The 20,783-nt window shown below is 50.8% G+C and overlaps 1 protein-coding gene across 1 annotated transcript; it reads right to left on the reverse strand.

The window, feature by feature from the left end:
- Positions 1-13,365: 13,365 nt before the first annotated feature.
- LOC119848103 (probable G-protein coupled receptor 33) lies at positions 13,366-18,388 on the reverse strand. The gene is made up of 2 exons (XM_043501916.1): positions 18,304-18,388; positions 13,366-14,927 (listed from the first exon to the last, which is right to left on the reverse strand). The coding sequence occupies exon 2, from the start codon at positions 14,904-14,906 to the stop codon at positions 13,827-13,829; it is 1,080 nt and encodes a 359-aa protein (XP_043357851.1). The 5' UTR covers positions 14,907-14,927; positions 18,304-18,388; the 3' UTR covers positions 13,366-13,826.
- Positions 18,389-20,783: the final 2,395 nt, after the last annotated feature.

Consider the following 20,783-nt stretch of genomic DNA (forward strand, 5'->3'; position numbering starts at 1 on the left):
TGGCTCCAGGTACCAGGGAAAAGCCAATTAATTAGTTGACAAACGACTTCCTAATCTTATTAAAAACCATTTTCCAGGCTTCGAATGAAAAGCGCTTGGAGGGAGGAAAACGTGGCTCCGGAGCTAGTTCTGTCCATGGGAACTAATCAAAATTGCTGAAAAGTGTTTACATGGGGATGGTTCAGGCCCGCTAGTGCCGCCCTGGGGCACCGGCACCAGCCCTGACTGCCAGGGGAGAGCCCCGCACCCCGCCCCCTGCATCACAGCGCCCCCTAGTGCCGCCCTGGGGCATCGGGACCAGCCCTGACTCTGAGAGCACAGCATCCCCTCGTGTCCCGCATTAACATTTTCCCCCAGTGGCCAAATCCCAGCCGTGACCCTTCCCCAGACTGGGCAGCTTGCTAGACTACCCAGTCAGCTGAGTGTCCCGTCCGCCCCCAACGTTGACTAAATCCTTCCCTTTCCTGATCTCCATTTGCTTTTACCTAGACCAGGGTTCCCAAACTTCACTGCACCGCGACCCCCTTCTGACAACAAAAATTACTGCACGACCCCAGGAGGGGGGACCAAGGCCTGAGCCTGCCCTAGCCCCACCACCAAGGGCTTCATCCCTGGGTGTAGGGCTGTAGCCTGAGCTCCACCGCCCAGGGCTGGAGGCAAAGCCTGAGCCCTGGGTGGTGGGGTTCAGGCTTCAGCTTCATCCCTACCCCCAGCCAGTCAAACACCAGCCCTGGCGACCCCATTAAAACAAGATTACGACCGATTCTGGGGTCCCGCCCCACGGTCTGAGAACCGCTGACCTAGATCATGAGCCGCTGTGATCCCAGGATCGGCCTCCTAACTCCATGTGCCAGGGAAGAGCTGCAAAGCCGGGGGAGCCCGGCTGAGGGGCGTAATAAACTCTCGTGCGTCAGATCAACCGGCCGTCAGAGAACGTCCAACTTTCATTCCTTAGCTGTGCTCACAAGGGCCAGGAATCCAGCCCTCTGTTCACTCCAGCGCTGACTCCAAGGAACGATGGCTGATTGACCCCAGCTGGGGGTCCGGCCCCATTGACTCCAATGGAATTCATTCCAATCAGCACCCACGGGGGAGAGATCCCAGCTGGCTGGGAGGTGGGCTGTGTAGGGAGGGCAAGCTGGGGATGTGTGTGGGGGGGATTGGGGAGAGATCCCCACCCAGGGCCAGCCAGTGTCCTGCTCTGAGGCTGGATCAGAGCCTGGTGCCGCTAGAGGGGAAAGGCCCCATTGCCCATCCCCCCTGAGCCAGCTGGGTGCAGATTAGTGATGCTCCCTAGAGGCGACCTGCCACCTGCCTCCCGATGAGCAGAATTACCACTTGGAGATGGGGGGAGTATTTCGATTCAAAGAAAGGGGGCAGAGGGCTGGCTCGCCTCCCCCGGAGCAGGGCGACAGGTGTCCGCAGTCGTGTGGGGGAACGGTAGCAAATGAAGTTAAATACCCTGGTGTCACCGGGAAATTAAGAACTTATAAATCACCCGGACAGGAGCTGGTTAGGGACAATTTTCTTGCTGTCAGGTCCCTGGGCGCATGATGTATTGGACAATATTTCGCCTGCCGTGTGGGAAGGAGGCAGGCCAGAGATTTTGCCATAAAAACATGTTTGTAAGTTTTATCTATATTCTCTCTCCCCCGCCCCCCGATACTATATATATTTGGGGTGACATTTCAGAGCAAGGAATCCGATCGCGGCTCATTTCCTTAGTACAGAAGAAATCTGACAAGCAGGTCAAGGAGAGAGACTCGGCGGGTTGGGGGGGGAAGTTTGATACAGTGTGTGTGTGTGTGTGTGTGTGTGTGTGTCCCTGCTGCCCCCTGCTGGGGGGGATGAGACCTGATCTGTGTGTGTGTGTGTGTGTGTGTGTGTGTGTGTGTGTCCAGGCTGCCCTCTGCTGGAGGGGACGAGCCCTGCAGGGCAGCAGGGACACATACACACACACACGTGATCCAGGCCCTTTCTCACTAGCGCTCAGATCTGGGGAGCTGGAGTCGGATGGGAAATGACCGGGTAGCCCAGGAAGATGCCAGGGGATTGCAGGGCATGGCAGGGAGACCAGACTGGGGTGCCCGAGGGAGCGAGAGAGAGAAACCACATAAGCGAGCCGGAAGGAATTGATGAATGAATGAAAAAGTGACTAGAAGAGAGAATGAATGGATGAAAAAGTGAGGGACAGAGTTTCCTCCCACAGTGTTTATGAGCAAAAAGGGCTTTTTCTCTCAATCCTTCCATTGTCTCCTTCTGTTCTTCCTGGCTGGGCTGGGAAGGGGGGTCCAGTGACTAGAGCAGCGGGCTGGGAGCCAGGACTCCAGCGGGCTGGGAGCCAGGGAGTGGGGTTGAAAAAGGAGGTTCTGGGAGGCAGGATTCTTGCGTTCTGCCCAGTCTCAGTTTCCCCATTTGTAGCTAGCAACATTCTCCCCTTGAGGCAGCAGGTTATGCATTTGTGCGCAGCGCTGGGAAGGGGCCGGCAGGACGTCAAAGGGTTATTGTTATTATTTTATTAGCAGTCGCAGCGCTGAATATTAGCCAAAATAATTTGTTGTTAATAGACAGAGCTATTAGATGGGAAACTCTCCACGGCAGAGTAGGGAGAGCCACTCAAACAATGGGACAGGTAGTGAATAATGGGAACTGGAATCGATTGATCTATCCATCCCTATATATCCCCTCTATCTATTTATCTATATCCCCATACACCCCCTCTATCTATCTATCTACCTACCCCCATACACCCCCTCTATCTATCTATCTATCTATCTATCTATCTATCCCCACACACCCCCTCTATCTATTTATCTACCTACCCCCATACACCCCTTTTATCTATCTACCTATCTATCCCCACACACCCCATCTATCTATCTATCTATCTATCTATCTATCTATCTATCCCGCCCCCCATCTCTCTATCTAGTTTGTGCCAGGGCTGAGCTCCAGCTCCTCTGGACTTGCTGCATCAGTTATGAAAGTAAAAAAAGGCTTGAGCCCCAGGGGCTCTCCCAGTACAAATGGAGCCCGTGTCTCTCGATCTATTCCTACACATCCCCCCACCGTCGAATTTAGTTGTGTGCGTGACCCTCGGTACCCCAAGATCTGACTGGCTGCTGGACGGGCCATCCCCGTGCAGCGTTGCTCTGCGGTTCTTTCCCAGCTGCCCCACCCCAGAGGTGGCTGCATCCCAGCACCGGATGAGCTGCCCCCTGCAGGGTGGTGGTGGGGCTGTTCCCCAGCCGCCCTGCCCCGTCTCTGACCTGGGTAAACACCAAATGAGATTTTGAAGGAAAGGAGACTTTCTGTCAGGCCCCTGTACTCGTTAGACTGCGATAAGGAGAATCTGGTCAGGCTGGGCTGATCGATGCGAGAACCTGTTTGCTAAATGTCTGTTAATTAGAATTTAGCCTGTCAATAAAATTACAGCTTTGAATAAACACCCAGCCCAGATCTATGGCTTCCCCACAGCCACCAGGACAGTTATTACAAGTTCGATACAGATTAATAATTAAGTATTTAAATTATTTTTCTTCCCAAGGTTTAAGGAAAGTTCCCATCAGCCCAGCAGGTGGCTGGCAGGCCGACATAGATATGTGCTCCAATCCGAGATGGATTTATAGGAGAATTATCCCCACTGTGGGGAGGGGAGTGGGGTCTAGTGGTTACAGAAGGGGGGGTGGGGAGCCAGGACTCCGGGGTTCTATCCCCAGCTCTGGAAGGGGAGTGGGGTCTAGTGGTTAGAGACAGGGGGATGTGGGAGCCAGGACTCCTGGGTTCAATCCTAAATTCCCTTTAAGATGCAGGGCCATGCAGCAGGCTATCAAGGGGGCCCATCTCCCAGCCCAGCCCAGATGGAGCTGCCGCAGCCAGGGAGAGGTGCCTCTCACCTGGCCCAGAGCTGCTGCGGGGAAAGAGAGCTGGGAGGAGTAGTCTCCCAGCTGCAGCCCTGGGGCAGCCCGCTCCCCAGAGCCTGCGCCCCCTCTCGTACCCCAATCCTCTCATCCCCAGAGCCTGCACCCACAGCCAGAGCCCTCTGCCCCAGCCTTGAGCCCTGTCCCACACTCCAAACCTTGCGGCCCCACCTCCACCACACATCACCTCCATATTGGTGCAAATAACAAAATTCAATCCGCACATGGACGTACAAAATTAGAGGGAACGATTCTATCCCCGGTTCAGGGAGGGGAGGGGAGTGAGGTCTAGAGGTTAGAGTGAGGGACTAGGGGACAGAATTCCTGGGTTCTATCCCCAGCTCTGGAAGGGGAGTGGGGTCTAGTGATTAGCGTGTAGTGGCTGAGGGCCAGAACTCCTGGGTTTTCCCCCCATCCGGCTCCAGGAGGGGAGTAGGGTCTAGTGGTTAGGGCTGGGGGCCAGGACTCTTGGGTTCTCTCCCCGGCTCCAGGAGGGGAGTGGGGCCCAGTGGTTAGAGGAGGAGAGGGTATCTCTTATTTCTGCATTGTCCCCTCCTGGCTGGCTAACTGCACCTGAAACACGTCCAGGATGATGCATGTCATGGCTGCCACCTCCATCTGTCTCTCTCCCTGAGGACGCTGCAGCCTCACTGATTTTTGCCTTCACCTCCCACCTTCCCTGCCAGCCCTGGCAGGCGGAATCCTTCACCGGGCCCGTCAGCACCAGGAGCTGCTCCCGCAACACCCAACCTGGAGGGTATCTAGCTGCACGAGTGTTCTAAGCATTACGGTAGTGCCCAGGGGCCCAGCTGAGACCTGTACCCTATTGTGCATCCCTGCCAAAGGAGAGGCCCCCACCTTGACCCCTGCAACACAGTACCCCCTAGGGCATCAGGGCAGCCCTGACTGCCAAGGGAGAGCCCCCCCACCCTGCTCACCACTAGGCCCCACTCCCCTTCCAGAGCCAGGGGTAGAACCCAGGAGTCCTGGCTCCCAGGCCCATCTGTTCAGTGCAACCCTCCCGAACAGACTCAGGAAAGGGGATGCTCCCCCTGCTGCGGCCCCAGGGCAGGGTGTAGAGGTCAGGGCCTGGGATCATACTGCTTTGACTGACCCCGGCTCTCCGTCCCCCTGATCAATAGGCTCAGAGAAGCCCATAAACCACCAGGGAATGGACCAGGCTGTAAACTGGCCCATCGATTTCCTATTGCAACCGACCACAAGGCAGCGAGGCCAAGGGGGAGCCGTGGAGATTCCTGCTAGTGGTTAGATCGTGGGGGAGAGGGGGGCTGGGAACCAGGACTCCTGGGTTCTATCCCTAGCTCTGGGAGGGGAGTGGGATCTGGTAGGATAGAGCAGTGGGAGCTGGGAGCCAGGACTCCGGGGTTCTATCCCTAGCCCTGGGACGGGAGTGGGGTCTGGTGGTCAGAGTGGGGGGGGGGGGCTGGGATTATGGAGAACAACTGCAGTACAGAACTAGGTACACCCAGCCTATATCCAAGGCATGAGCAGGTGTGGATGGGGGCTCTGACCATAGAGTGGGATTCTCAATCCATAGGGGGGCTGTGAGATCTCTGGGCAGGCAGCCCCTTCTCCACGCAGTGTGGGGTGCTGTGTCTATCCATCCACATATACCCCCCTCTATCCATCCCCGTACACCCCACCATATATCCGTCTCCGTACCCCGCCTCCACCTGTCTCTCCCCAGACACACCGCTCTGTCTGTGATTTTCTAATTTCCTATTGATTTCTGGCTGCTATTTTTTCATTTTTCTCCATTTGTCTCTTTCATCTCATCAAGCCCCTTAATCCCGTTAATCGAATCGATTTATCCAGAAGGAAACCAGCTAATTTCCACTGCCCCTCTGATCTAAACTCCGATTTCACTTTGGTGGAGGCCCAGCTGCAGCCTGTTCAATTACCCCGTCGAATCTGTTCAGTGAGTCTGCTGAGCCATTGGATCAAAATCATGAAAACGTCCAATCTGAGGCGGTGTAAGGTATTTAATATAATCCTGATAATCTAGTCAAGAATCCGTTACATCTTTGTAATTGAATACGATTTCATTAATCCATTTAATCTAATCCATTAATCTCTCTAGCTGACGTTTTCTACTCACTGTCTGCTGCTGTGTCTAAAATGTGCACCACAGACCTGGGAATCAGGACTCCTGGGTTCTCTTCTTGTCGCTGGGACAAAGTCCTGATAACCACCAGACCTCACTCCCCTCTCAGTGCTGGAGACTGAACTCAGGAGTCCTGACTCCAGGCCCTACTGCTCTAACCCCTAGACCCCACTGCCCTCCCAGAGCTGGGGATAGAACTCAGGAGTCCTGGCTCCCAGCTGTACCCCCCTGCTCTAACCACTAGACCCCACTCCCCTCCCCAAGCACAATCTAATGTGTCCCATTAAAAGAACTAAAGTGACTCTTAAAAAGCTGGACACTGGAAGTGTTTTTGTTTCTCTTTTCTTTTTTAGGAATTGGTGCAATCCAACAACTGTGTGTGTGTGTTTGTGTGTGTTCTTCTAGGTGTTGTTCTGGATTCTTTAGTGCCTTGAACAGATCTAAAATGTGTGAATCATAGATTTTAAAGCCATAAAAGACCTTATGGGCATCTCGGGTGACCTTCTGTATAACACTAGAGACCAGAGAACCACACCCAATAATTCCTACATCAAGCCCAGACTTTCTGTTTGATCTAGAGCACAATTTATGAGCCACATCAGTCAAAAAGCCCTTCACTCCAGACTTACTGGAACCTGGAACCAACGGCATCCTGCAGGGGATTAGAACTATTGTTGCATTGAATGAAGTTAGAATGCAGAAATTGTGCTGAGAATAAAGATGTTTAGCCAGAATGAACCCTGGAGCCCGATGTATTCAGAATCACTATGTCTTGTGTTAATATGGAATCTAGAAGAAGTAGGACTTTCAAAGAAAAATCCTATGTTCTAGACCATCTGGAAACTAGAATCTATCTCATTCAGAGGGGGCTAGGCTTAATCTAGAATATAGATGTCTCGCTGCTCTAAAATAAAGATTTTTATATTCTAAATCATCTGAAATCTTGGAACCATGTCATTCAGAAGGAGATTAGAACCACTGGCAGCTTGGATTGATTTAGAATCTAGGAACCAGCTCCATGAGAAAAATCCTGCATTCTGGATTAAATGACCACTAGAGCCCACATTGTTCTACAGAACTACAAAATCCCATGTCTTGCATTAGTCTAGATGTCAGCCATCTTTGAAAGCAAACTGCAGATGTTTCTAAATTCTAGATGCTTTCAGTGGATATTTACAAAATTTCTGGAACCTATTTGATTACTGAAGATCATTGTAGTGGTGTGGTCATCCCACGCTGGCCCTGAAGGGGTTAAAACAGCCCTGAGAGAGAGCTGCCCTGGGGAACCACTAGGAAAAGCAGTCCTGGAGATGGCTGCAGCTGGGGGAAGAGGAGTGAGAACAGCTGGGGGAAGCTGAGTGAGTAGCTGACCACAGCTGTGGCCAGCTCAATTAGGGCGCAGCTGGCCCTGATAAGGGGGCTGTGGGCCAGGAGTTGGAGGAGTCTCCCTCTAGCTGTGGAGTGGGAAGGGCTGGCTACCAGGGAGGGAGGTACCTGAAGCGGAGCTGGGGAAGGGTAGAGGGAACTGGGGAGCTCTAGCCTGGTAAACCCCCAGGCTTCAGGTCTTGGTGAAGGCCTACATAAGTACTGGGGTTGCAGAGGGGCAGCCCGGGGATAGGCAAAGGCAGTAGGTCCTAACCCCTAGCCAGTGATGAGTGGCCATTATATTGCAGTCTGCCCCAGTGAGCAGGGGCTAGATGATGACTGGCAGTAGCCACTGAGGCAAGGTGGGTTTAGAGGGTTGGGGGTTCCCCTGGGAGGGGAGCCCCAGAAAGTGGGGGTACTGCTGGGGCAGAACCCTGAGGTAAAGGGCACAGGGGTCCAGGAGGGACATGGGGCCTGAGGCAGGATGCTCCAGGTTAGAATTGAGCTAACTCCCAGGATCACCAGCAGGAGGCACCATGCCGGTGGGTCATCGCACCACTACAATCACAGACAATCCAGAACATAAATAGTTTTAGCACTAGTTATTCCTCATCCAGATTAGTTTTTATCTCTGTACTTAGGTCTGGAGTTTATCAGGAGTTTTTGGCTACAATCTCTCCTGCAATTGTCTCTCCTTGAATCTGGGTCATCTAGAATGCTAAAGAGGGTCCCAGTTGCAGCTGTTCTTCAAAGTGGTCCTGTATAAGTTTTAGAGAAAGATGCTGTCTAAAACTGGGGGAGTTCAGTCGTCATGGAGAAGCTTCTAGATACATAAGAAGAGGTTGCTTTTGTAAAAGAAACTCTTGGCTCTGGCTCCAAAATTGTCAAGGGGTCTAGACCCCACAGCCAGCTACAGACTGGCAGGTGAAAATCTAGAATCCGTGGGATGTTGCTGGGTTTTAAAGCACTCAGAGACCCGGCTCCTGTGAAATTCTAGATTCAATAAGGAATCTGGCACCTACAAGTTCACCTCATGATCTTAAAAAGGAGAGAGAGATCTAGAACCCATGGAACCAGCTAGGAGTCTAGCACACATGGAGTCTGTGACGCATGGCTACAAAGGGTTAAACATCCTGCAAAATAAATAACCCACAGAAGACATGTGGGGAGATGATGTATGAGTAAGGTGGACAATGTAATCAATTGTCCCTGTCTGTGCTGTATTCTGATCATTCAGAGGTCTAAAGACCATCCTAGTATGTCAATGAATTGTAAACATGGGATATCTCGGTATTCGTCTCTTTGAACTGTAGTGTGAATGGTGAAGAAACAAGCAAATAGCCTTGCGTTAATTCGTATAGCTAAGTACCACTGATGGACCTCCTTCAAAGTCATCCTAATTACCTTTTGTTCCCTGAGGAATTCCAACTTGTCAAAGGACATGAAATTGTATAAAAGATCCTTGGCTCCTGGTTCTGTCATCTCAGATCTGCTTAAGCTTCTTCAGGGGAAATTTGAGTCACAGGATTGAGGTCCCAGTTATGCTGGTAGGCCCTGAATATGAGATTTGGACTATGACCTATGATCTGAATTCTAAAGGAAGACTTTGTAACTACAAAGCTCCCCATCTCTGCTGTGAATCTGAACCTCAATGGATTGAACTCATGTCTGCAGGTATATTGATCTTTTAACCATACTCTCTCATTTTTAATAGAGTTTAGTCTAGTTAATCAGAATTGGCTGTAGAGTGTATTTGGGTAAGATCTGAAACATTCGTTAGCCTGGGAGGTGATGTGTCCGATCCTTTGGGGTTGGTAGAACCTTTTCTTTTATATGATGAAATACGATTTACAAAAATTTTCATCATATTTGATGTGGGTACCTGGATGGAGGCCTGAGGCTGGATCACTTTAAGGGAATTGTGTTTGCACTTCTGAGTAACCAGTAAGGTAATAAAGAAGCTGTTTTATGCTGTCTTGGTGAATCTAAGTATTGGAATATCCACTAGCTTTATGGGGATTGGCTGCCCCATTCTTTGTAGTTCACTCTAATTGAGTGAACATAGTTGGCTCCCCACTAGGACACTGGTCACAGAGGCGTAGTCGTGCTTGGATACACATTACAACAGGTTAATTGGCTTTTTGGATCAGAACCACACATTTGTGAAAATTTAATTTTGATATTTGAGAGTTTACGGGTTAAAAATATATTGGAGTGAGTGGCCTGTGATCAAGATCCTGAAAGAAAAAGCCTGGAAGAACTGTGCTTGCAGAGAAGGTTGTATTTTAAGCAAAAGGCCCCAGAGCAGGAACTGAAAAATTTGTTAATTGCCAGGGATAAGGAAGCAGACCCAGGGAAATGTTTGCAATGAGAAACCAGCAGCTCGAACTTGAACAAAAGCAAAAAATTGCTGATATGGAAGAAGATGCTGCTGAAAGAGAACACTTGTGTTTTGAACATGAACAGAGAATGGCATATATTTGATTGCAGGAACTAGAAGCTAAGGCAAAAGTGGACAGACTTAAGCTCCAACTCCTGAGAATAAAGGAGCAGGAACTGTCATCCTGAAAAGTCAGCTCCTATCAACAAAGATGGGGAAAGACTCTATCCAGTTTGTAACAATGTTGGTATGTTGTTTGACTCTAAGTAGCTGTCTGTGTGTAACCAAATTTACCCCAACACTGTCACCTTCTATGTAAATGTTTTTACTATGAGCTCAGATGAAGGTAACCCCATAACTTGTGCAGAGAATGTAAGTCAATGGGAAAAGCTGTTTAGGGCAAATGACAGCTTCTAACATCATTCTTGTTAAAACAGATTTTGTCAAAGAGGAAGATTTACCAAATCAGTGTGAATATTTACTGTAAGTGTGCCTTTAGCCAGAATCCATCTAGAATGGAATGGTGTTAAACATGAAGTTGACTGGTGTAAGGAAGTTATTGCCTAAGGATCTTTTGATTGGGGATGATATTAAACTTTGTTCAGTCAAGTTGATGACATAAAACAGTCACAAGAAAGAAATAATCCTGAACGTGTCTACTAGGGCAAGGATTTGCCTATGGAGGGTTTCTCCAAATGTTTGTCAGAGGAAGATGGCTGTCCATCTCTGCAAAGAAGCAGTGCACGTGTGGGGAAAAAATTCCTAATTGTCTGTCTGGTATCTCAAAAGTGAATCTGGCATTAGATAAGCCTCAGGAAGAAATTACTCTGGAGAAAATTAAAGTTGGTGATCAGGTTAAAGCCCTGATTGAGGAAGAAACGAGTAAATTTTTTATGGGTGACGAATGTTGGCTAGTAAAGCTTGGGGAAAGTAAGCCTCGCCCAAGTAAAAGTGATGTGCTTTAAGTAGCTCAGTGTAATAAACTGCTTTTCCACAAATAGTGCCTTATCTGTTAAGGGAGGGGAAGGCAAAGAAAGTTTGGATGAGCCTAGGCAGCATTCTGAGCTGATGGCTTTATCTAATCACCAGTTTAGGAAGGCGAGGTCAGTGGAAGATGAGTGTCCCTACACCTTACCTGTTACCTGGGTGGAGAATTGTGACAGTGACGGAAATGTTCCTGTGTCTGTCAGGGGTATTGACTTGCCCATGAAGGGAGCTACCTCAATCTCTGAGCAATTGTCCATGAACAGCCATTTGTGCTGGGAAAAGGGAAAGGATATCCCAAGCTGTGTGTCTGTTAAAAGGGAATGTTTCTCCAGCTCTTTTCTGTCTGTAAAGCAGACAGAAGAAGCCTGTCAGCCTATGATGGTTGAAAATGTATTAATTGACCCAGAATTGATTCTGGATACAACTAAAGCCCAGGAAGGAAGTGGTCCTGAATTTGTCTGCTAAGGATGATATTGTAACTAGGTTTCATCCAGTTAATGTCATAAATAACTCCCAGAGACCAAGCAATTCTGGTGCTTCTATTTTGCCTGTTGCTAGTGTGTTGCTGGGTAAAGATATGACAACCTTGTCTGATCAGGATAATATAGCCAGGGCACAAGGAAAGCATGAAGGTGATTTGACTATTACCCACTGACTTGTATGTGTGGAAACTTGTAGCAAGGAAGAGAATGCTTCTAATCTTGTGAATATGAAGTCTGGCAGTTTACCTGAAAGGGGGGGGTTGTGAAAATCCTCCTAATGGGACAGAGGTGATTCTGGATTAAAGTGAAACCCAGAGTCTGTTCTTGCTCAGGAAAATGTTCCTTTAGAGCAAGCCCAAGGTGAAAAGGGTAAGGGCAGAATTTCTGTGGAAAAATGAGTTGTTGGTTAGAAAGATTCCTGAAGAGAGAAATCTTCAGGATAGTTTTTGCAAGTAGCTTGCTGCAACTGATGGGTGTGGAAGTGATTTGATCAAGTTAACTCAGGATGAATCACTGTATACAGAAATCTCCAGTTTGTTTGGGAGACTTGTTCCAGTTCGTAACTGCCAGAGTCTTTCTGAGGTGTGTAGATCCACTGACTTTGCTTTAGAAAGACCCAGAGTGGATAACTTTGAAAAGGTTTCAAATGGAATTAAAATGGTGAGGGAATTTAAACAGCACCCACGGAGTCAGCCCCCCACCCCAGCTCGCCTCCGCTCTGCCTCCTCCCCGAGCGTGCTGCTGGGTCCTGCTTCTCCCCCCTCCCTCCCAGCGCTTGCACTGCGAAACAGCTGTTTCGTGCAGCAAGCCTGGGGGGGAGGAACAGTGCACGCTTGGGGGAGGAGGCAGGGCCGGGGCAGGGATTTGGGGAGGGATCTAATGGGGCAGGGAGGGGAGGAGTTGGGGTGGGGGGTTGTGAGCACCCACCGGCACTGACAAAAGTTGGCACCTGTGGCCATTAGCAAAGAGGACACACCCAGCCAGCCAATGGATTCTATTACACAAAAGAGGTCAAATTTTGACCCTCCAGAACAGGGAGAAAGGGAAAAAGTTGATCATGCAAATAATAGCTGCAGGGTAACCCTCAAATACCCAAATCCCAAGGAAGTGGCTTAACTGAAAGCCTATGTTAAGGAAGACCCTGAGGTCAAAAGAACATCCTAGCATGAAAGTGAATTGTAAACACAGGACATTTCAGTATTCATCTCTTTGAACTGTACTATGAATGGTGGAAAAACAAGCAAATGGCCTTATGTTAATTCGTATAGCTAAGTACTGGTGATGGACCTCCTTCAAAGTCATCTTAATTACCTTTTGTTCCCTGAGGAATTAATTCCAACTTGTCAAAAGATATGAAATTGTATAAAAGATCCTTGGGTCCTGATTCTGTCATCTCAGATCTGCTTAGACTTCATCAGGGAAGTTTGAGTCGCAAGACTGAGGTCCCAGTTATGCTGGTTCGCCCGGAGTATGAGATTTGGACATTGGACTATGACCTATGAACCGAATTCTAAAGGAACTCTTTGCAACTACAAAGCTCCCCATCTCTGCTGTGAATCTGAACCTCCAATGGATTGAACTCATCTCTATAGGTATATTGATCTTTTAACCTTACTCTCTATTAAAAAAAAGAGTTTAGTTTAGTTGATAAGAATTGGCTGTAGCATGTATCTGGGTGAGATATGAAACCTTCATTAACCTAGGAGGTGATGTATCCAATCCTTTGGGGTTGGTAGAACCTTTTTCTTTTATACGATGGAATACGATTTACAAAAATTTTCATCATATTTGATGTGGGTATCTGGATGGAGGCCTGAGGCTGGATCCTTTAAGGGAACTGTGTTTGGACACAGTTGGAGGTAATAAAGGAGCTGGTTTATGCTAGTTTGGTGAATCTAGGTATTGGAACATCCACCGGCTTTTTGGGGTTTGGCTGCCCCTTCTTTGCAGTTCACCCTAATTGAGTGACCACAGCTGACTCCCCACTAGGACCCCGGTCACAGGGTCACACCAGGGTTTTAAATGGTGATCTAGAATCCATGTACTTCTAGACTAAACTAGGAACCCTTGAGTTATTGAGTATTGTGAGATCTGGGACATGCACAGTTCTAAAACAGTCAGGAATCCATAACCAATTGGATAACACCTGGGTTTTAAAGCATGAGTGACCTAGAACCCATTAAACCAATCATAAAACTAGAACATACAGAGAAATTGTGGTTTTTAGATGAGCTAAAATACGTCAGGAACTCATGAAGCTAGAGGTCAAAACAGGAAGCTAGAACATACAGGGCTATATCAGGAGTTTAAAGGAGTAGATATCTAGAACCCACTCAGTTATAGAACACATTGAGAATTTAGAACATATGAAATGACACCAGGGGGCTTGAAGGGGGATGAATGAGAATCCATCATGTTCTCGACTCAGTCAAGATTTGGATTTTTGTGAACTCATAAAGAAATCTGGAACCTGTGACACTTTAGAACATACCATTATTCTGAGCCTGCTGCATCAAACCAGACTTTCTGATGCCAGGAGAGCTAAAGACCATTAACCTCTACATCAATTAATCTAGAACCCTGGGTTCTAAGCTCCCTGACCCTGAAACCAGAGGCCCCGTAAGTTGGTCAGGCAGCTCCAACTTGCCAGCTGCTACCCCGGAGCTTTCATGGAAGATGGCGCCGTTGCCACTGAGGTCTTCAGCAAAAGTCTCCTGAAGCAGAGCAAGCAGAGATGTCTTGAACACCTGCTGGAACCGCTGCCCCACGAAGAAGTAGAGGACAGGGGTGAAGCAGGCGTTGAAGCAGAAGGTGAGAGTGTAAATGACCAGGAGGGTGTCCATCTCCCACCTGTCGTTGAAGAACTTCAAGCCATGATAGAGATGGTAGGGCAGCCAGCTGAGGAAGAAGGAAACCACTGCGGCCCCCATGACTTTGAAGGGCTTCTTGTTCCGCGCCAGCCCCTTCTCCTTAATCTCCAGCCCCACACGGCCGTAGCATCCCGCGATGGTGCAGAAGGGCAGCAGGAAGCCCAGAAGGAACCGGACTGTGAAGACGACCAGATGGACCCGTCTGCCCAGGTCCTGTGTCTTGACTCCATTCCAGTCTCTGGAGAAGCTGTAATTGTTGGTGCAGATGATTCTGCCCCCGTCCACCAAGCGGGTCTCCCGGAAAGCCAGGTAGGGAGCGCTGAGAGCTAAGGAGACCAGCCACATGCCCAGGACCAGCTTCCTGACCTGGGGCACGGTGCGGTGATGCCGGCACCAGATGGGATGGTGAGTGAGGATGTAGCGGTCCAGGCTGATGAGGGTGAGAAGGAAGACAGAGGTGAACATGCCCACGGAGACACAGGCATTCAGGAGTTTGCACATGACCGTGCCAAAGACCCAGTGGAAACCCAGGAGGACATAGACAGCAAAAAAGGGGATCAGCAGGGTGAAAAGAAGGTAGCAAGAGACCAGGTGCAGGAACAAGAGCATGGTCACTGACCTCCTCATCTTCAGCCCCAGCACCCACAGGTACAGCCCATTCCCCACCACACCCACCAGGAAGGTGGTGAAGAGCAACACGGCTGCAGCGAGGTGAGTCGTGCGCACAGGTGCTGGGATCTGGCTGGAATTCGCCCCAGTGGTTGGTTGGAGAGTCATGTTGCCTCGGTCCCTGGTGCCCTGGGGAGAGACAGAAGAGGGGTTAGAAATGACAACAGACTAGGGTAAAAGGAAGAGTGGATAACAAGGAAGGGAGAAATACCAGAGAGTTAGGAACGTACCATTGGAGAGAACCTCTCTGGGCACCCTCTGGTCCTCCAGATTATCCAGGCTGGGTATTCTCAGAGCAACTGGGACATGGCCAATGGAACTCACTGCTACAAGACAGAGCTGTGGGCCACCTCTTGCATTGAGAATTCTGTGCCCAGGATTTTTGCAGTATCAGCACCCTCATACAGCCCTTTCCTTCCTAAGTGAGAGCAAGGGCCCTGGCGTAATAGGGAAATGGATGGAGCCAGTTGGACACGTCAGCGATTTTTCACCAGGAATTGCAAACCAGGTCTGGTTCCTTTTCAAAAATTTGATGCAATTTTGTTAATGGAAAAAGTGGAAATTGGATTTTTTTTTTTTGTTTTCATTTTTCAGAAACTGACTGGGGTCAAATTTGGGAGTTTCAGTAAATGTTTTGGGGGATGGATAAAAAATGGCAGTTTTGGTAAGAAAAAACGTGGGGTTTGAGTCAAATGTTCAGTTTTTATAAACTCTTTTAAGCCCAAATGTTTGGTTTTGAAAATGGATTTTTGGTAAGGGAAAAAACCCAATCAGGGTCCAATAACTGTATTTGGGGTTTGATTCAAAACCGCCAGTTTTGATGAAAACCATTTGGAGGCTTCGTAAACGTCTTGAGTTTACAGAAAACAGCTTTTAGCACAAGCTTCAATTTTTGAAAACTGTTTTTTGGGGAAAAAACAGTGATTTTTATGTTTTAAAAAATCTATTTGTCAGGCTGTTTGGTTAAAAACAGAACAGGTTCAAGGTTTTTTAAAAAACGATTCTTTTTAAACGGCAAACTCAGCACTTTTACCCCCCAAATTTAAAAGTTTGTACATTTTAGGTCAGATGTTAGGAAACACTTTCTAACTCTCAAGGGGGAGAAGCTCTGGAATTGGCTTCCAGGGGTGGTTTTGGGATCCCCATCACTGGAGGGTTTTAAGAACAGCTGGACAAACACTTGGCGGCTTTTCCAGAAGATGCTCTTGGCAAATGAGTGATTGGACTCAGTACGGGGGGACTAATTGAGAGCCCCTAGCCTGGGCTGTGCCGGAGACGAGACTGGAACGATCTGGGGCCCATCTGGGTTCCAGACAGACAGATTTATGAATTAGCAGCGGCAGGAGGCTGAGAGTTCAGAGCAACTTTGCCCTCAGGTCAGAGCTCTTTCCACTGGGTTCTCTTCTTGCTGGGAATAAATGTATGTGACACCTGGCCAGCCAGATCCCCAGCACAGATCTGAGTGTCACCGGCATACGTGAGGCTCAGGAGGCTGGGGGCAGGCAACGGGGAGGGGAACTGCCATCTGGTTGATGCAGAAAACCTCAAAAGATGAAGTGGTTTCACAAATGCAGATGCCTGACCAGCAGGAGAAAGTGCTGTGCTTCTGTGCCTGGAAGGGGCTTTCCACCTGGCAGCCTTGGGCCTTCTTAAGGGCTGGGACTCAGGACCCCTGGGTTCTATTCCTTCCTTGGGGGATGGGGTCTAGTGGTTCGAGCAGGGGGAGCTGGGTTCTGTTCCTGCCTTGGGGCGTGGGGTCTAGTGGATAGAGCGGGGGGAGCTGGGAATCAGGATCCCTGGATTCTATTCCTGCCTTGGGGGATGGGGTCCAGTGGCTAAAGCTGGAACACCCAAGAACAGAGAAACTGCTCAACGGGCCCATCTACCCCGGTGTCCTGTCTCTAGCAAAGCCCAGCTGCTTCCGAGGAAGGCACAAGACACTCCTTAATGGATAAGGAGGGAATAATCTCCCTGTGGGGGAAATTCTCTGCCAGCCCCTTATGCCTAGGGGTTGGTTCCTGCTCTAAGCAGGTGGGTCTAACCCCTTGCCAAGCATCTTGCTCCAAGTTTTGACTCCTGGCTATAAAGGCTCCACTTGTCCATTACTCATAGGTAAGGCCCAAGTCTTAGTCAGGAGTATATAGTAAAAGTCATGGATAGGTCACGGGCAGTAAACAAAAAATCAGGGCCTGTCCATGACTTTTACTATATACCCCTGACTAAACCTTGGGCCTGGGGTGCTCGGGTGGGGGGTGCAGCAGGTGCTCAGGGGTGGCCCAGGACCCCCACTAGTGCTGGGGGGTGGGGTTGGCAGGGCTGGCAGTGCACTGAGCCCACTGGCCTCTCTGCCTAGAAGCTGCAGGGACATGCCCTGGGAAGCCCCCCCCCACCAGGTAAGCACTGCCCTGCACCCCAACTGCCTGCCCCAGCCCTGAGCCCCCCTCCCACACCCAAGCTGCTGGCCCAGGGGTTGTCTGGCCCAGGCAGCCCCTGAGCCAGCACCTGTGGCTGCAGAAGTGACGGAGGTCACGGAAAGTCATGGAATCTGACTTCCCTGACCTCTGTCAGACATGCAGCCTTCCTCAAAGGAACACCTCTTGCTTGCTTCTGTGCTGTGACTGGCAATGAGTTTCCTGTGGCAGTCCCCCAGGCCACCGCTTTAATTCCAGGCATTCCCTGTCTGACCCAACATCCTTTCCTCTGGCTGAGCAATTGGCCATAGCAGCATCCAGTAGCAAGGTGTTCCACAGGTTGCTGGCCTTGAAATTGGATTTGATTGGTGTCAGATTTGCCACATGTCAATCACACCCCCTGGCCCTTCCTGCTTGGATCATGGATTTGATTGGGGGGGCATGAGGCTGGGAGTTCAGACTCTCGGGTTTTATTCCTGGTCCAATCATCCCATCTGACCTCTTGCATAGCCGAGGCCAGAGAACCAGGGATTCCTCCATCCAGCCCATATCTGATGGTTGAGGTTGCAGCAAGAGAAACCTGATCTCGATGGAAAGCACAATGATGGAGAATCTGCCCTGTCCCTGGGACAGTCACTCCAAGGATCTGTTCCCCCCTCTGGGGAAAATCTGCCCCTTATTTCCAGTCTTGATTCATCTGGCCTCACACCCCAGCCATCAACTCTCGCTCTGCCTGTCCTGGCTGGGCTAACCAGCCCCCTGCTCCCTGAAATCTTCTCCCCACAGAGAAACTGACAGACTGGGATCTAGTCCCCTCTGAGCCATCTCTGGGAGAAACTTCACAGATCGAGCTCCTTCAGTCTCTGCTCTCAGCCCTCGGATTGTCCCTGTTGCTCATGGGCCATTGATGCCCCAGGACTCCTGGGTCCTTCCCAGCCAGGAGATGCAGGGAATCAGCCTTCTTGGAGCCATGAGACATGGGGGGGGGCGTTCACTTTTCTTTGCCCCCCTGCCCCCCAACCCTGTCCACCTGTCTCTTGCCAGGACTTCAAGCCTTCCCACCACCCACCCAGGAACCTGCTGGCTGGACTCACCTCCAGCCAGGCGGTGGGAGATCAGGGCCCTTGGATCCGTCTCTCCTGTTTCTGCCCGACCCAGCTCTGCAGCTGCAGCCCCAAGAAAGGCCTGGGAAGACATAAGGAACCAGGTTCCCCATTTGCTGGAAATTGAAAGTGAGCTAAGGAGCCGGCGGGGGACAGGGCTGGGGCTAGGAAACATCTGGCCTGGACTCTGGGGCTGGAGGTGTCCTTTTAAACAGGGCCAGTGAGAGGGAATAGGTTTGGTTCTGGCAGTCACACCACGTAATGCCCCTCACTCCCGACCCACAGCCCCTGGCTAGCCCAGCCCTACATCCCCCCACCATACCCAGCTCTGCCAGTGCCCCTGACTTCTGACCCACAGCCCCCTGTGAGCACAGCCCTGGGCTCCCCCCTCCCCAGGTCTGCCGGTGCCCCTCACTCCTGACCCGCAGCCCCCTGCTATTCCTGCAGGGGTACCTGAGCTTGGGGTCTGAGAGGTATAACCTGTGTGTGTGTGTGTGTGTGTGTGGCACTCCCACACCTCACAACCCTGTGACTCCCCCCTCCCCAAGTCCAATCCCCCCAGGGCTTCCAGTCAAGATGAAACCAGCACAGTGATGCTCCCAATTATTCCTGGTTGTTTATATTTGCTGTTTGTGGGTAATAAATGTAATTGAATTGAGCACCGCAACGGGAGACAGAATGGATCTGAGCTGGGGGCAGGCTGGAAGCCAGGATTCCTGGGTTCTATCCCTGGCTCTGAGAGGGGAGTGGGGGCTAATGGGTTAGAGGATTGGGGGCTGGGAGCCAGGACTCCTGGGTTCTATCCCTGAGAAGGGAGTAGGGGCTCTGAGAGAGGGGGGGGCTAATGGTTACAGTCTTGGGGACTCCTGCATTCTATCCACAGCTTTGGGAAGAGAGTGGGGTCTAGTGGTTGGAGCAAGGGGGAGCTAGGCATCAGGACTCCTGGGTTCCCTTTGGGGCTCCTGCGGTGACCTGCAGCAATTGCTTCCTTTTTCTGTACCTCCGGTTCCTCAGCTCTAGCAGGGGGAGGTTGGGTTCAGTCCTGCCTGGTGACTGAACCCCCCGGTGCCAGGGTGCAGGGAGCTGCAGGGCAGCTGAAACCACCTACTGAGGCCCTTTCTCATCTGAGCCAGAGAAATAGTCAGGGCCGAAACCTGGAGCAGGGAAGCTGAACATGCACCATGGCTGTTAGGGGAACAAAAAAGTTGGTGAAACTTCTGCACAGAACTGGAGCTAGAACCCAGGAGTCCTGTCCCCCCACCCTGCTCCAACCACTAGCCCCCACTCCCCTCCCAGTTCCCAGTGCTGCTGTGTACCCTGCCGTTAGGGGGCTGTTTTCCCAGGAGCGCTGGGGTCCTGTTGGGGGTCCCGGGGTCCCAGCCCCACAGCCAGGGTCTGGGTAACAGACCCCTCCCCCGGGGAGAGCTGAGAATTACTGGGACGGCTAAACTAGAAAGGGAAGTGGGTAGCGGTTCCATGGAGTTCATCGTCACCAAGGGACTTACCATGAACATGTAGGTGAAATAAGAATCCTCGCTTCTCCTTAGCTCTAACCACTAGCCTCTGCCCCATTCCCAGAGCTGGGGAATGAACCCAGGTGTCCTGACTCCCAGCCCTCCCCTGCTCTAGCCTACTAGCCCCCACTCCGCTTCCAAGCCAGGATAGAACCCAGGAGTCCTGGCTCCCTGCCCCCCCCCACCCCAGTATGGGAAACCGACTTCCCCCTAAGGCAGGACATCTGATTACCCTGCCTCCATCATTAGCCTTGTTGCCATGGTAACAAATGTTATTAAACGGTCACAAAATCACCCAACTCCTTTATTAAATCCAGCCACAGAATTGGACTCCCTGACCCACTGCGGCTGCTGGGAGGGGCGTGGGGTCTAAGGGTTAGAGCGGGGGGGGGGCTGGGAGCCAGGGCACCTGAGTTCTATCCCCAGCTCGGGAAGGAGAGTGGGGTCTAGTGGTTAGAACGGGGGTCTAGGAGCCAGGGCTCCTGGATTTTATCCCAGCCCGGGGAGGGGAGAGGAGTGGGGTCTGGGAGCCAGGACTCCTGGGTTCTACTGTTGTCTCTTCCACAGACTTTGTGTGTGTCCTTGACAGATCACAGTATCACTCTGTGCCTCAGTTTCCCCACCCAGAAAGCAGGGAGCATACTCCTGCCTCTTTCTATTTGAGGGCTGGCTCTCGCTCTGTCTGAGCAACGGCCTGCCTAGGGGGCCCGATCTTAGCGGGGACAGGGTCTGTCTCTGGCCCAATGGGGCCCCAGCACCACAGGGCCCAATCGTGTTGGCAGAGCTACTGTAATACACCTACTAAACAGGACAGCTAAAATCTTCCAGCCTGCATCCTCCTGGGAAATATTCATCCCTCATCAGTGTGTGGAAATTGCCCCTTTGAGGATCCTCTGCCCATCCCCCTGGCCTCCTGGCTCAGGAGCGGGGTGCGGAGGCGGAGTTAAACCCCAGTAA

The sequence above is a fragment of the Dermochelys coriacea genome, chromosome 24 (assembly GCF_009764565.3).
Source record: "Dermochelys coriacea isolate rDerCor1 chromosome 24, rDerCor1.pri.v4, whole genome shotgun sequence".
In the NCBI taxonomy this organism is placed as follows: Eukaryota; Metazoa; Chordata; order Testudines; family Dermochelyidae; genus Dermochelys; species Dermochelys coriacea.

Bases quoted from the DNA above. Each gene is read 5' to 3' on its own strand.
- LOC119848103 (XM_043501916.1), bottom strand. From the start codon at position 14,906: ATGACTCTCCAACCAACCACTGGGGCGAATTCCAGCCAGATCCCAGCA.